At 34.6% G+C, this 17,106-nt stretch overlaps 1 protein-coding gene across 1 annotated transcript in view; it reads right to left on the reverse strand.

Annotated features, from left to right (window-relative positions):
• Positions 1 to 3,711: 3,711 nt before the first annotated feature.
• Positions 3,712 to 17,106, reverse strand: part of LOC144448193 (arylsulfatase B-like) — a 15,241-nt gene continuing 1,846 nt past the window's right edge. The window contains exons 2-16 of the mRNA XM_078138347.1: positions 15,590 to 15,631; positions 14,807 to 14,924; positions 14,538 to 14,589; positions 13,587 to 13,690; positions 12,342 to 12,445; positions 11,703 to 11,815; positions 9,195 to 9,296; positions 8,960 to 9,023; positions 8,219 to 8,316; positions 7,515 to 7,648; positions 7,174 to 7,232; positions 6,667 to 6,790; positions 6,142 to 6,221; positions 4,955 to 5,047; positions 3,712 to 3,951 (exon numbers count right to left, since the gene is read on the reverse strand). Of these exons, the coding sequence (XP_077994473.1) occupies positions 3,770 to 3,951; positions 4,955 to 5,047; positions 6,142 to 6,221; positions 6,667 to 6,790; positions 7,174 to 7,232; positions 7,515 to 7,648; positions 8,219 to 8,316; positions 8,960 to 9,023; positions 9,195 to 9,296; positions 11,703 to 11,815; positions 12,342 to 12,445; positions 13,587 to 13,690; positions 14,538 to 14,589; positions 14,807 to 14,924; positions 15,590 to 15,631 (1,469 nt within the window). The 3' untranslated portion in view covers positions 3,712 to 3,769. The remainder of the gene's footprint in view (positions 3,952 to 4,954; positions 5,048 to 6,141; positions 6,222 to 6,666; positions 6,791 to 7,173; positions 7,233 to 7,514; positions 7,649 to 8,218; positions 8,317 to 8,959; positions 9,024 to 9,194; positions 9,297 to 11,702; positions 11,816 to 12,341; positions 12,446 to 13,586; positions 13,691 to 14,537; positions 14,590 to 14,806; positions 14,925 to 15,589; positions 15,632 to 17,106) is intronic.

The raw sequence follows: 17,106 nt of genomic DNA on the forward strand, positions 1-17,106 counted from the left end.
AGGTTCCTTGCTGCAGTACTATATACAGTAGCTTACCTGTCATTGCTTCTCACTCTATATTGCAGGGGATCACATTGTCATCCCCTGCAATGCACAACAACAGTCTTCAGGTTCCTTGCTGCAGTACTATATAGCTTACTTGTTATTCCTTCTCCCTGCGATCCCCTGTGATGTACAACAACGTACTTCTGGTCATTTGCCGCAGGGCTGTCTCTTGAGAAATCGAACAGAATGTAACCCATCTTAATTTTAAAGTGATTAAGATTACAGTAAAACAGTATATCTCACCACCTTGATTTCCTGCAATTTAATTCCTGACATTTGCTTGATTGAATTTCAATTGCCAAGGGTCATATAACATGCCGAGTGTTAATTGAATCTGTAAAATGACACTTGAATACAAGATTATGTTTAATATTTTCTTACTTAGCAGATTAATCTTGTTAAATAATTGATATTTTATTAGGTGTACCATACTAACATGTAATGCAGTCCATAATTAATTACATCATTGACGTTTTCAAATAACAATATTTCATTAAAATCTTTCAATATTTCATGGATTCCATTACCCAACGAATAAATGATGCGTACTAAAATATTACTGTAACTTTACATATACCTCAAATAGACATATCACAAACACTTTGATCATTAAAGTCAACAGATACAGAGTCATACCGATTCTTTTGTATAGTAAGATGGATGTGTTCCATGAACCACCATTGCTTCTTTGATGGCTGACAGTCCATCTATCACTTAATGTATAACACCTTATTTGAATTAGCTTGGGTGTTTTGAATACTATCATTAACGAGCTAAAGATAGTCTTATCATAATATCTCCCCTGTCTTTCAGACCAACAGGTTGTTCCAAAAACGCAACGTGTTCTCTGGGCCTTGGACACAACAGTAGCGGAAGAACTGTAGTTTTCACATTATTCGCCAGATTGCACGAAACAAGATGGCCGCCAACGTAACGGAGAGTGCGCCGCCTACGTCCAGCAGACAATTTCACTTAGACGTAATATACGCAACAGTTGGTGGTATCGGCGTCACTGGCAACCTCTTTGTTTGTTTTGTATTACTCCGTGTACCTCGTTTGCGAACGATCACAAATCTCTTTCTTGCGAACCAATCCATTGTTGACATGTCAAGTTCACTCCTGTTCTTACTTTTAAAGTTCAGCCTAGTGAGTGCGCCCCCTGTGGGCATAATGGCAAAACTGTACTGTAAATTTTGGTTTTCAGAATTTTTCATGTGGATGTTATTTCTTACCTCAACAGCCAATCTAGCAGCAGTGACGATAGAGCGATATTTAGCGATTTGTCACCCGATATTACACCGTAACAAGTATACCAAGACGAAAGCTAAGATTATCATAACCGTTGGATGGATTTGGGGATTTCCGATAGAGTTGTTATGGGGATTACCTTTTCATCGCACCGGAGAAACATGCGAATATCGATTCATTAGTGTCGGTTACAACCTGTTCAGTGGTTGTGTATTTTTCATCGCTTCTTGGTTACTACCTTTGTTGTTGATGGCATTTTGTTATATTGCGATAATATCAACGCTGAGAAAAAACAAAGTGAACACTGCTGCGACCGGTGAGAACAATCCATCAGCAAGTAACAGTCACAAGTCCATGATCAAAGCACAGAAGAATGTTATTAAGACATTGTTTATTGTCTGTTTGACGTACGCATTGTGTTGGGGACCTAATGAAATTGCATTACTTTACTTCAATCTTGGCGGTTATCTCGATTTTACCAGTGATTTCTACTATTTTTCTGTTGCTCTAGTTTTCTGTAACATGTGTGTGAATCCTTTCATCTACGCCTTTCAGTATGAACAGTTTCGTAAAAACATCCCTGTCGCGTTTGGTTTTAAGCGGAGCATGGCAGACCAAAGTGACAACAGTAACACCAATAATAGTATAACTGTCTCGGGGTCAGTATAGAAACAATCTCATTGTCATGGAAACAATTGTAACGTTATCCTTTCACTTACAAATCCAGTAATAGTCTGCACAGATGTCAATTATCAAACACGACATATCTCGAAATAGATCCATTTTCACCACACTCTCTATATTCAAATATCCCTCGTGACCAATCGCAAATAGCCGACACTTTCAAAGTTGATGTCAAAGTCATCAAGACAAAATGTTGTTGTTCAGTCAATAGTATTGTAAATATGACAAACTCTAAACAACAGTAACCATAAGTAATCAATCATCAGAGAGTTTTCATGACATACCTAGCCCTAAATACCAATGAACGTCATTCATCTAGTAGGTTTAATTTCTCTTGGTAGGATCTTAGCTGACAGCTGATTTGGCTACAACATATTTTACTTGAATTTGGATTTTAAACACCTTTTAACATTTTATCATACAATTTTATCATTTTTATCTTTCTGTTATTCTACTGAGCTGTAGTGAATCACTTGATTAGCCAAACGGACTTTCTTGTTAGTCTGTCTAGCGCGGCTGTTGTTCACATTTGCATTGTATATACAAAGAACGACAACAACAAAGATGCCCAATGTATTAGTATTTATGAATTCAATTCCGTTGAACTTTCGACGCTTTTAGGTGAAGTACTTTGTTTAACAGTTGGGAATATTTGATACTTGTAGAATAAAAAGGTAATATATATATATACACACACACACACGCATATATATATATATATATATATATATATATATATATATATATATATATATATATATATATATATTATGTGCAAGTTATGTTATGTACAATTTTACGATATCATAGTTTTTATAATATTGCATATATGATTAATATATATTAGGATATTATGTAAACTTGTATGTTATCAGGATAGTGTTTAATAATATCGTATGAATCATGTTATGATATTGGGAGTATAACACCTTAGAATCAAAATGTATCTATTCCTAATGTTAATTATTTATTTATGTTTAATAAAAAAAACTGAAAAAGAGGATGATGTGGTGTTTTCTATGATATTAGGTTAATCAATGTTTTTAAACAGTCTGTTCAATTATTGATTTGGTACATCATTATAGCAAATGTTGATATGGTCATCACAAATATTTAACATATGTAAAATTTCAATTTTAATTTTTAGGCTGCTACTCAGATGTATACTCAAATGGTTGGACGTTGAGTTTGCCCATCTAGGTTTGTGGATCAACACTATAACAGCGACAGACAGACAGACAGACAGACAGACAGACAGACAGACAGACAGACAGACAGACAGACATGAATAGTGATAGGACCTGACACTTAGATAGACAATCTGTATATGACCGCGAGGTGGTGAAGCTAGAGAGAAAATGACAGTCAGAGAGAGTCTGAACTATTAAATAATTATATACAATAAGGCTAACAGCTCTAACCAGAAAGTATTCATAGGGGAAAATTGATAGTTTAGCATTGAGATTGAAAGAAATTGACAAATGAAAGTAAATACCGATGAATGTATTATAAAAGAAATTTCAGCAACATTTAACACTAATATATTTACAAATACCCAGAAGCAACAGACACTCAACTAGTATGGTGATTCATTTGCTAAGATTTCTTTTAATTCCCAGTGTATACCAAACCATAAAATAACAAGATAATATTGGAATCCAATAATTCAATTCTATCAGGAAGACAAAATGAATAATCTAGACGAATAATATCTAATCATTACTACTTTTGAGTACTTTCAAATTGGTAGGTCCAGATTTGTTGACATTGAATTTAGACAATCTACGTGATTTCAACACCAATTTGGAATCCAGATGCCTTTATTAGCTACCGAGTTAGGATCAGCAACCTCAGGTGTCCTGTCTGGATAAAATGCTGGTGGTGCTCCAGCTGTGATAACTTCAGCGTACTTCCGCAATTCATTCACTTTGTCAGGCATTGCAGCTGATAGGTCGTTGGTTTCACGTGGATCATCTAACAAAGCAGAAAAAGATGATAATTACTTGAATAATGAATTTCAAATGCTATACCCAAACTATAATACCATATAGATCCTGGCTTATGAATCTTCCCAAATGAAGTTAAAAGTATTTGATTGAAATATTACAACAACATCTCTTGGACTGATAAAACTTCGACTCATGTTATATATTGGCTATATAATTAAGATTCAATTTCTTTTATTGGGGAAAATGTAGAAGTTAGGAAACAACCTGTGGATTCCAACATAAAACACACAGTATTCTCACATTTTAAGGGTATATCTGTCACTTGTGGATGTCGGCAACATTGTAAGTAAAATATAACCCGGCGGCTAGTTTCTATAACTGTCAGTCGTTAACTGGTGACTATCTTGAAATACATCCACATGCCGAATTTGGAACATTTCACACTATCATTCCGATATTCGTATACGTAATCTCATCAATGACTACTACATCAAGATATATGAATATATTGTACTTTGAGATAATCTATAATGTTACTTTTCCAATTTTATAAAGGTGATATTATTATAATGCTATTTATATTAGTTTAAATTACTTAATGTGAAATTAATACTGGACACATCAGCTTCTGTGTTATTGAAGGAAATTGTGTTAAAGGTCCATAAGTGGATAAGGATTAAAATTTTAAGAGTGAAAAATATTTTCCTGGCAAAGCTATAGAGAAAGTTGGTTCATAACAAAACAAACAATCTTATGTACAATCTATATGGTTCTACTGATAGGACAACACTAATGCGAGCACGTAGGATTGAAACCCAGGCCTTTAACATTACAGCTTTGCCGTTTAATATATTCATGCCTTAGTTAATTATATTACCTTGCTAGGACGCCCTCTATTTCGTTCTTGTCGCATTACTGCATGTTTTCCATGCAGCTCCATTGCAAGGCAAAGTTTAACTTTACATGGCTTAATCAATACATTATTATTAGTCTCATCATTATTATCTTTTATGTTTTAATTTCAATACCTTTGATATTGAATAGAAGAGTTCCGCCTTTTGGTGCCACAGGTACATTAGGTATGTCTGGATGGAGCATTTCTGGTTTAGGATACCAACGATCTACAAATAAAGAAAATATTAGTTAAATAATAACACATGCTAGCGAGAGCATATCACAATTTAGTGCCTGCACATTTGATGATATTTTGATAATTTTGATGATACCCAAGCCTAAGGCGAGGGCATCATCGAAATTTTGGTAAAGAATGCCAGTCTGAATAAATATTTATTTATTTATTCATTTATTTTATATGGAAGCTGATTTAATGCCATACAAAATAGACTGAACGAAAACACAGTAAAACATTAACAATCATGACAATGAAAAACATACAAACAAAACTAATTCAAGTTGGATTGGTCTGTTGGTGGCATTGCTATATATATATATGTTTTACACCGCGCATGCCATATACATTGCACGAATAATTTGCAGGCTACTCCTGACCGATTGTGCTACCGGTAGGTAACGTTTTCTCATCATTGCAACAAATTGCTCTTCAGATGAGAGTGATTTTTACATTATTAAGTGTTTTTTTCAAACTGAACCATTAATTCTTTCCTTTCTTTATTAAACTTATACACTCCATTATAATCTTATGACATACTTTACATTTTCGTTCTGCTCTAGGAACATTCGCATGTCTCTCGGTTTGCAATTAACAGCTTATGTTCTGAAATTCTGAACTGAAAACAACAGTCTCCTTAATTCTAAATTCTTGAGTTCTTCCAAGTAACTCTCTTAACTAAATTCATTCTTAAATCTCCTATTTGTACTCAGCTTATTTGTGTTCCCATTTATACTAATAATTTATATTTCCAATGTTTTCTATACTTTTCCATACATATGTATCTTCTTCGGAGAGTTGCCTATTTTTTTCTGTTGTTCTATATAATATCCCATACCTGGTCCATTATTGTGTATTATCAAGTCTACTTCCCATGCCGGGCAATAGTCTTGGCACGCACGATCAATATCATCGCGCGAGCAGTGGTCTATTTAAAGAAGCTAGAAGGTCATGTGATTCGATTCTGACCAACGACAGCTCGTGTAAGAACGTTGAGGTGTAATAATATGCATTCAAAGGATTACATTTCAAAATGTTAGAGAAATTATCTTCAGTCCACAATTAATGTTTACTATACAATTTTACCTGTATCCATGTCATCAAATCTGAAACTGACATTCTTTAGAACATCATACCAGCCATCAATAAGTTTGTAATCACCATTTCTGAAATAACACGTCAAAAATAGATATAAATGCAAATAAACAAATTTAAATAGGTATACGAAATTGTTTAGTAGAAGCATGTAGTGTGTGTGTGTGTGTGTGTGTCTGTCTGTCTGTCTATGTACATGTATGTATGTATGTATGTATGTATGTATGTATGTATGTATGTATGTATTATGTATGTATGTATGTATGTATGTATGTATGTATGTATGTATGTATGTACGTAGGTAGGTAGGTAGGTAGGTAGGTAGGTAGGTAGGTAGGTACGTACGTACGTGAAGACAGGGACAGTCCAATAGATTCCATCAGTGATCCCTACAATGATGATCTCTAATGATCATAATTATTTTGCCTTGTAGGCATCAATAAAATCATGGATTTTTAATTTAAATAATCACACACATTGTTGTCAATACAATTGTCAATACAAGAGTTGCCTCACCTCACAGCAAGTCCAGGGCTAACTGGATGGTTGTCATAGTGAATTATCATTCCTTTTCGTGGAGATGGTTTCCCTTTTGACAAAGTTTCCCAAACATCCATTCCATCCAATTGCAAACCAGGATCTAGGGAAATATGCAATCAAAATGACAAATTCTCACCACAGAAAACAAGAATACTAAAAATTTCAACATATTTTTGAAATGGTACGTATTCTTGTCATCTTCAACGGAAATCATCTATCAAATATCACTATGATGTTTTTAGGGGAAATATTTAAGATACTCTTGTTAGTGATCGTAGGGGTTTAATACATTGCACACATCAAAGGGTTCCCTATACATAACCAAAGCCCCGATGCCTTCCTCAGATAAGAATAACAACTACTTTGTCTCCACCAAATTCAACTGAAAAGTAATTAGAGATATTATATATGTATGGCGAGTCCCTATGTCAATGCCCATATGTACAACAAAATTTTACATGGGGACTTGATTGATAAACTTGCCAATATTACCACCTGCCAGATTTATCAATGTTGGGAAGAAATCAGTGATGTGAATAAGTCTGAAAAAAAATTAAAAAGTAAATGATTTATTATTATTATTTACTATGTATAACTGTGCTGAAAAGGTGTTATATCTCCAATACTGAACATTGGCTCACAAAATTTAAATTACTGTTATCCCGTTCCAAATACATAGATTAAACATTCCAACGTTTGTAAGGATATTTTGTAGCATTTTGGTTCTGACATCTTACCATACAAAGTATTATTTATATGCACTTTGTTCACCTTTGACCTACGCTAGACATTTCTTTGTTAGATAATTTATTTGACAGACTTACTCGTTATTCCTGTACCGAGTCTTTTCTACCATGCTTCCATGAATGAATCCAGGGGTTCTTACACCTCCTTCAAATGGTGTATTAATGGCACCACGAAATGGCCAATTAGCGCCAAAACCAAAAGGTCCACCATTCTGACAATTAATCAAATATTAAGCATAAGAGAAGTTACTTCATTTATATATACAGAGCTGAGGCATCCAGGACCTTGGTAGATATTGAAGTTATATAATTGTAGATTGCTATTTTCCATTCTTTTCCTTACCTCAAACATTCAGATCAATGTATTTTAATACTTCTGTTGCACAGATTTACACACTGAATAACTAATATATTTATAACGGATATATATAAAACACTTTTCAAATTATCTCTTTAAATCCATGATCAGCTTTTATCATGCTATACCATGGTTTCTTGTAACCAAATTTGGAAGTAAAATGATTAACATTTTCTCCTATAGTTTTGGAGAAGGGGGTGAAAGTAAGCCTACGAAATACTGGCTACTTGAACTCGAACTATGAACAGTAAAGCCAAATTCCCATATTGTACGTCGTTTCTCTTAAAAGCTTGAACCCGAATATGAAAGCCAATCCTGGTTTTCATAACGTAACGTGATTCAAGTAAATCACGAATGGACGTTTCAAATGAATATGGACTGGTGTAACGAACACCTTAGGTAAAACAAATATGTTCTTACTTACGTCATTCAAATAGATAAGTAAGGTATCCTCCCACATGCCACGTTCCTTCAACGCTTGGACCAATCTACCAACCGTGTCATCAAGCATGGTGACCATAGCTTTGTAGAAATGAAGATAATTGAATTAAAGTTAGACTGACACCAGTCCCTTGGGAGTATTATTTTACGAAGACTAATTTACATATATTGTAATCTTAGTCATAGTACCCTCTCGTCTGATTGGCTACAGTAATCTGTGGCTCTGTCTATAATTCTCTCTTTGTTCGCTGTTTAGAGACCAGATTACAGGTCGACAACATCTGAGCGCTGGTGACTGATACCAGTCCTCTAGGAGGCTACTAGTAACTGGGAAAAATGAAAAAGTTAACCAAATTTTCCTTCCTAGAATTTAAAATCGATAACAAATTCAAAACATTTATTAAAGGTTGTGAAACAAAACATTCTCCCAAAGGATTGGTGTCAGTCTAAAAAGTTAAAATGTCATAATTTCTATCCAGTACATGGATTTGTTTGGTTCTGCATATATACAAAGCAACTGCACATACATTATAAGCTATTTCTAATATTGCATCTCTGGTAAAGATTAATATTCTCCACTGTACGGATAAACATATATACACACAACTACATATATCGAATACAAACACGCACAATATATAATTGCACCGACACAGTGCAGAGTTTTTTTTGTAGAAAAGGGATCCATATCACGATTGTATTTCTACATTATGTGTAAACCTACCACGATATTCCCTAAGTCCTGTCACATTGGTTTCCTTGTACAAACTCAAGAAACGATCAGGTGCCTACAACCAAACATAAAAAAAATATTCAACTAATGCTTATTTTATCTTAGCTTCGAAAATCAGTTAACGTCATTGCCTACTTATAGACATCTTATCTTGGTAGTACAGTAATGACCATTGCAAAGCTATTAACACTTTGTTGAATGACAAAACTTTCAATTTCAACCTTACCTGAAATGGGAAATGTGGCAAGAGATGAGACATAAATAGAAACATGGGTGTATCAGGTCTGTGTCGCTTGATGATGTTAACAGCTCGGTCTGCAATTAGATCCTGTGAAAAGAAACATAGGTTTTAAGATTTAACTGGCGTGAGAGTCTAATATATAATTATTTGGGTGGATAGAAATAACTAATATATTAGTAGTCACTATATGTCGTAGGTAAAGACCAACATATTATATTGGTTAGTTCTTGAAGATCTTTAATATACTGGTGGAAGTTGTAAGTAAGGTCACTTTATTACGCACTTTAAGGCCATCGGTTCATAATACAAATAAATATTACAAGATAAAAGGACAACACAAAACAATAGAAAATACATATTAAGCAGATAGATAGATAGATAGATAGATAGATAGATAGATAGATAGATAGATAGATAGATAGATAGATAGATAGATAGATAGATAGATAGATAGATAGATAGATAGATAGATAGATAGATAGATAGATAGATAATACTGCCTAGGAATATTTTCAGGTGCAAGTACTAGCATTTCAATGTTTCTGGAATAATATGGTACAATTTAGCTTATCATGATGATAACATCCAAGGTATATTACTTTCAGTACGAATAATATTAATAAAAGAAGAATAACCAGACTTCCAATGCACCTTATCTCTGCAAACAATCATCTATAGGACCTGGTGTAGAATACATGGGGGTGCAGAACAGGGGCACAGAATGGGGGGGTGGCGCAACCGATAAGATTGAAGCTAATGAGTAACAGATGAGTATTGAGAGAGTGACATGAGAATGTCTTACATTGGTGGAGATTGAAAGGAATAGTAATGTAGGGCTGCTGAGAGAGAAATATCTCTCATCAAATGTCATTTTAGATACTTGGAACAAGACGAAGACGAGCATCTCAATCCCAAGTAACATATTATATACTTACACTAGCATGGGTTCCTACTTTATGAAATACTGCACCGGTATTATCAAAGAAATCCAAGGCAACCTCGTTCGGCTCTTCACCATGCAATCTTGTCTCAGGGTCACTAACAGAAACTGTAAAACATTGATTTTTTTGTCATTCTACACACTCATTTACATTCAATGTTTATCATAACAGCTCCTACCAATTAACACTCACAGAAAAATTTGACCCACAGATTAATACACCTGACTAGTAATATTCATATCCCCAAAACTCGCCATCATTTTTGACAAATTGCTTGGTAGATGTCACTTGGCCAGGATCTGGACAATCGAGTAAAACTTGTAAAACATGAATTGCTGCCAACTTAGCTGTATATGGGTTATTAAAGTACACGTAGCGTGTATATTTTATTCCAAATGGATGAGAATGAAGGTAATAGCAAACCAGATACTTTTATAATATAGTAGTCAAAAAAAAGGTTGCATTATATGCACAGTCGATGTTGTGTACTGTTTAAAAATATACATTTGGCACAGTGTTTATGACTGTTGTATTCTCTATTCAGTCTTGGTGAAGTGTCAAACAATTTAGATAATGTCTACTTCTAATACTACTTACTTCTCATTAAAAATCTACAAAATGATACAAAACTTACTATCGTGAGTGTAGTAATCAATATAGCCGTGAATTGGACCATAATGAGTGTCAAAACCACGAAATGTTGGCGTTACATCTTCACGACAAGCTCCAAGGTGCCATCTGGTAAAAGAAAGGAGATGTACCTGGTTATTTGCTATGTTTACTATATGTCATTGTCGAGACTAGTAAATTTTCAACCTAATTTAGCTTGGTCAGAAATCTTACAATATGTGTCATATACACACTATAGGTAAGGTTCACAAACGATTTAATGTACAAGTCGTATGTGAGATATTAGAGCAATGGGAAAGTATGCGACTCAGAGGCTAGATGGAACATCTTAAGAATGAACTGATCAAAACAAATCGAGATCTCCGTACGTTGTTGACAGGAATTTGAGTCACAGTCCAAAGTCAGCATGAACACTAGTTATTATCTCCTCATTATAGGTTTATCGAATCAATGATATGAATATTTTGTAACACACTTAATCCATTTCCTATGTTGTGATTTATCAATGCATGCTCGCACGGCATGTAGAATTTGTGCACAGTTCACTACAAATGACGTTTACCGGTCAACAATTGCATCACTAAAAAGTGATGACTGATTACGTCATTTGGGCACGCGTACATGCTTTCACAGTAGACGAATGTGACAATTCACCTACTGCTGGTGGAGTAGATGTTACGACAGAAACTTCAGAACAGGGGCACAGAATGGGGGGGGTGGCGCAACCGATAAGATTGAAGCTAATGAGTAACAGATGAGTATTGAGAGAGTGACGTGAGAATGTCTTACATTGGTGGAGATTGAAAGGAATAGTAATGTAGGGCTGCTGAGAGAGAAATATCTCTCATCAAATGTCATTTTAGATACTTGGAACAAGACGAAGACGAGCATCTCAATCCCAAGTAACATATTATATACTTACACTAGCATGGGTTCCTACTTTATGAAATACTGCACCGGTATTATCAAAGAAATCCAAGGCAACCTCGTTCGGCTCTTCACCATGCAATCTTGTCTCAGGGTCACTAACAGAAACTGTAAAACATTGATTTTTTTGTCATTCTACACACTCATTTACATTCAATGTTTATCATAACAGCTCCTACCAATTAACACTCACAGAAAAATTTGACCCACAGATTAATACACCTGACTAGTAATATTCATATCCCCAAAACTCGCCATCATTTTTGACAAATTGCTTGGTAGATGTCACTTGGCCAGGATCTGGACAATCGAGTAAAACTTGTAAAACATGAATTGCTGCCAACTTAGCTGTATATGGGTTATTAAAGTACACGTAGCGTGTATATTTTATTCCAAATGGATGAGAATGAAGGTAATAGCAAACCAGATACTTTTATAATATAGTAGTCAAAAAAAGGTTGCATTATATGCACAGTCGATGTTGTGTACTGTTTAAAAATATACATTTGGCACAGTGTTTATGACTGTTGTATTCTCTATTCAGTCTTGGTGAAGTGTCAAACAATTTAGATAATGTCTACTTCTAATACTACTTACTTCTCATTAAAAATCTACAAAATGATACAAAACTTACTATCGTGAGTGTAGTAATCAATATAGCCGTGAATTGGACCATAATGAGTGTCAAAACCACGAAATGTTGGCGTTACATCTTCACGACAAGCTCCAAGGTGCCATCTGGTAAAAGAAAGGAGATGTACCTGGTTATTTGCTATGTTTACTATATGTCATTGTCGAGACTAGTAAATTTTCAACCTAATTTAGCTTGGTCAGAAATCTTACAATATGTGTCATATACACACTATAGGTAAGGTTCACAAACGATTTAATGTACAAGTCGTATGTGAGATATTAGAGCAATGGGAAAGTATGCGACTCAGAGGCTAGATGGAACATCTTAAGAATGAACTGATCAAAACAAATCGAGATCTCCGTACGTTGTTGACAGGAATTTGAGTCACAGTCCAAAGTCAGCATGAACACTAGTTATTATCTCCTCATTATAGGTTTATCGAATCAATGATATGAATATTTTGTAACACACTTAATCCATTTCCTATGTTGTGATTTATCAATGCATGCTCGCACGGCATGTAGAATTTGTGCACAGTTCACTACAAATGACGTTTACCGGTCAACAATTGCATCACTAAAAAGTGATGACTGATTACGTCATTTGGGCACGCGTACATGCTTTCACAGTAGACGAATGTGACAATTCACCTACTGCTGGTGGAGTAGATGTTACGACAGAAACTTCACGGCTTTTACAGTCTTCTGAAGACAGACTTTGGCACCCTTGTGTCAGAAAAGTTTTGGAATGCACAAAGTTGGTAATTATTAAAGATTTCCATGTTGTTTATCGAACTTCCTTCAATGTTGTTATATGGTAACCCTACAATTTACATGACATCTACCATATCCTACTTATGAGACACGGCATACAATGTGGGAAATGATGTGATGTGTTACAAAACACATGTTGACTGACCATACTCGTGCAACGTCACCCCAAAACATACGGTTTGCTTGGCACAAAGAAAACAGTCTGTGTTGGGGTGACCCAAAGTCTGTCGAGGAAACTGACGTATGATGGCACACGAGTACGGCCAGTCAACGTGTGTATAGTTTATGTTGTTGTAATGCAAATATGTACAGGTGGTGACATATAGATTTACAGGAAATGAAACAAATGGACAGACAGACAGACAGACAGACAGACAGACAGACAGACAGACAGACAGACAGACAGGATAAGGATACCGCCACAATCCATGATCAGTTAATATATTTGTATTGCCAACACTGTATAACTTACTTTCCTACGATATGAGTAGCATATCCTCTTTGTTTCAATTGTTCAGCCAAAGTGGTTTCATTCCTTCTGAGATAACTTGCTTGTGGTGGAAGAATAATGCCGTGCTACAAGTAGTAAAGAGATACGTATTTTAAGAGTAAATCGTACATACATACATACATACATACATACATACATACATACATACATACATACATACATACATACATACATACATACACACACACACACACATACATACATACATACATACATACATACATACATATCATGCATGCATGCATACATACATACATACATACATACATACATACATGCATGCATGCATGCATGCATACATACATACATACATACATACATACATGTACATACATACATACATACATACATACATACATGCATACATACACACATACACGCATACACACATACATACATACATACATACATACATACATACATACATACATACATACATACATGTACATACATACATACATACATACATACATACATACATGCATACATACACGCATACACGCATACACACATACATACATACATACATACATACATACATACATACATACATGTACATACATACATACATACATACATACATGCATACATACACGCATACACGCATACACACATACATACATACATACATACATACATACATACATACATACATACATACATACATATACATACATACATACATACATACATACATACATACATACATACATGTACATACATACATACATACATACATGCATACATACATACATACATACATACATACATACATACATACATACATACATACATACATGCATACATACATACACGCATACATACACGCATACATACATACATACATACATACATACATACATACATACATACATACATACATACATACATGCATTGCTTTTTTCCACTTACCTGCAGTCCAAGTTTGAATGGATATCTACCCGTCATGAAGCCACCTCTTGTTCTAAAGATATTAAGACAACAACTTTGAATAGATTACTCTAACTATATTATTAAATATACATGAATCTCGATAAATAGACCATAAACCTCAGAAATAGGTAAATGTAAGTTAAATATATTCAACTAGTGAACATTGTTAAAACGTCCAGACAAAAACTTTATCATGATGAATGTTTTAATTTGATGTTTAATGCTCATAACCTATTTTCTGTACGTACGGTGTACAGATGGGTTGTACATATGTTTGGTCTAGAATGACGCCCCCTCTGGCTAATCGTTCCATATTTGGTGTTATCATTATACCGGTTTCATCATTCCAGGAGTAGTCAGCCCAGCCTGGAAGTCAAGAAATGGTTATCAGTTCTACGCAGTATTCGCTTTTTACAGTTCCTTGTGTAATTTGTAGCTATTGCATGATATTGAGAAATTCCAAAATATATTAGTACGTCCATTCAAAGCGATAGAACGGAAACGCCAGGTACGTAGGTTCGTTTATTTTTTCTATGCTAACTCTTGACAATAATACAGAGACAGTCTCGAAGTTATTTTATAAGAAAATAATAATTAATGACACTATTTGGGTACGTTTTAGGGTTATGTAAAATACAGTATGCAAATTCAGGGCAACCACCTAATGTGAATTTATTAAATTGTACCAACAAAATTGCTAAACTTATTTGTAAACTTTGCCTTTAGGTTTCAACACCAATTGCAACAATTCAAGCTTTTCAGTTTGAATGTACAAAGTGTTAAATAGCTTGACCGTGGTTGTCACGTTCGAATATGCTTTTACACGCTGAGTCAACATCTTCAAACTTTTTTCAGGCCTGGCAAAATGTTGAGATGAATTGAAAGATGATATCAAATATTCTGGGAATAGTTTTCAGTGAAAGAGATAAACACAGGAAAGTACAGTGTCGTTGCTGCAATCACTGATATAGAACTACAATTATAAATACAGTAGATGTGTTATGAATGAAACTGTCAGAAACTGTACCCACCCGAGTTGTCGGACAGAACGAACACGATGTGAGGCTTCCGTTCTGTAAGAAATGTCAACAAAACATTACATATCCTTTTATATCCTAGAACGTGGCTGGTCATTTATGTATAATCTAGCGTCGCGTCGTCGTAAACCACAGCCTCTTTTACGCACCATCCAAGACGCATCGTATTATTTGTCGTTTCGTCAGCAGAAAAAACTGTATTTTGGCATGCGAGGATGATCTCCTAGGTAAGAATTCAGTATGTTGGCAAATCATTCATAACGAAATTAATACGATTACTTTGTTGTCATACAGTAAGCCTTAAGGTCCGCTCAGCGTTATTCACTAATCAACAGCCTCGTTCCCGGAGACTCGCAGTTATACCCGCTATGCTAGAGCAGTATTCAGATATCTACAACCGACGAAACGGTTCATCAACAAACGCTTAGCACATAGCTAAATTATTGTAACTTTACATTTTTATATACTTCCATAATTAACTGATATATTATAAACGTTCATCCGTACATAGCTATAATACATTTCTAATGAGTAGGAAGCCATAAGATAACGAATTTTGACAGTTATCATTAGTAAAATCAGTTATTTTTTCTAGACGTTAACTTAGTATATTGGTTTATGACACTCTTGGTACTAGCTTTAAACGCCGCGGATACAATCAAAAGCCCATGGGCAAATTGACAATAGCAAGTGTTGTCATATATATATGACCAAGTTGGCTACCATAGCTAAATGTCTGTTCTTATTATTAAATGTAAGAATAAAGATGGTCTTACTAGATTCTGTCACGTGGACAAAAACAGCCAATGAACAAATGGTTAGTAGGAGCTTCATCTTTTCCCACAATCTGGAACATAGCGAAAATTGTTTTTGTCAACAGAGCATGCGCAAACGTTTAGGCTATTTAAATATTTATCTCATATCTATGCGATTTTCTTAGACAATCTAACCAATAACAAAAGACACTTCTCTGAGAAAAAAGTTGATGACCTTATACATCCATTAAGAATATTTGTCGTTTGAGTCACAAAAAATTTACATGTAACACGTAGCAACCAATTACAGAATGTGTCAATCTGTGTTGATACGTCAGTATATACACTCAATAAATTTGTTATATTTTCACTGAATACTTCGCTATGTTCGTTTGTATTGTCGGCAACGTCTGCACATGAGCATCTGTTGATATTGATTTGCGATGCATTTTTAAGTTAATTAATAATGAAAGTCCTCTTACTAAGTATAGGTTGATTTTCACGACTGCATTTTGTAGGAACGTGCAGGGGAGAGCTTAATTTTAAAGATGAGAATGGGACCTATCACAATGTCTTGTGGGTACAATAACTTTGTAATGATCATACAACTCTTCTACATTATTGTTATTCATTAAAGGCGACATTTTATCAAATCGACTACCAGTAGAGTAGTTTCGGAATACGAGGTTTAATTTGTTTTACTAATTGATAGCACTCCACTCCTTAACTTTAGAAGTGTAAGTTGAAATTTTTATA

Source organism: Glandiceps talaboti, chromosome 17, assembly GCF_964340395.1.
Source record: "Glandiceps talaboti chromosome 17, keGlaTala1.1, whole genome shotgun sequence".
Classification (NCBI taxonomy): Eukaryota; Metazoa; Hemichordata; class Enteropneusta; family Spengelidae; genus Glandiceps; species Glandiceps talaboti.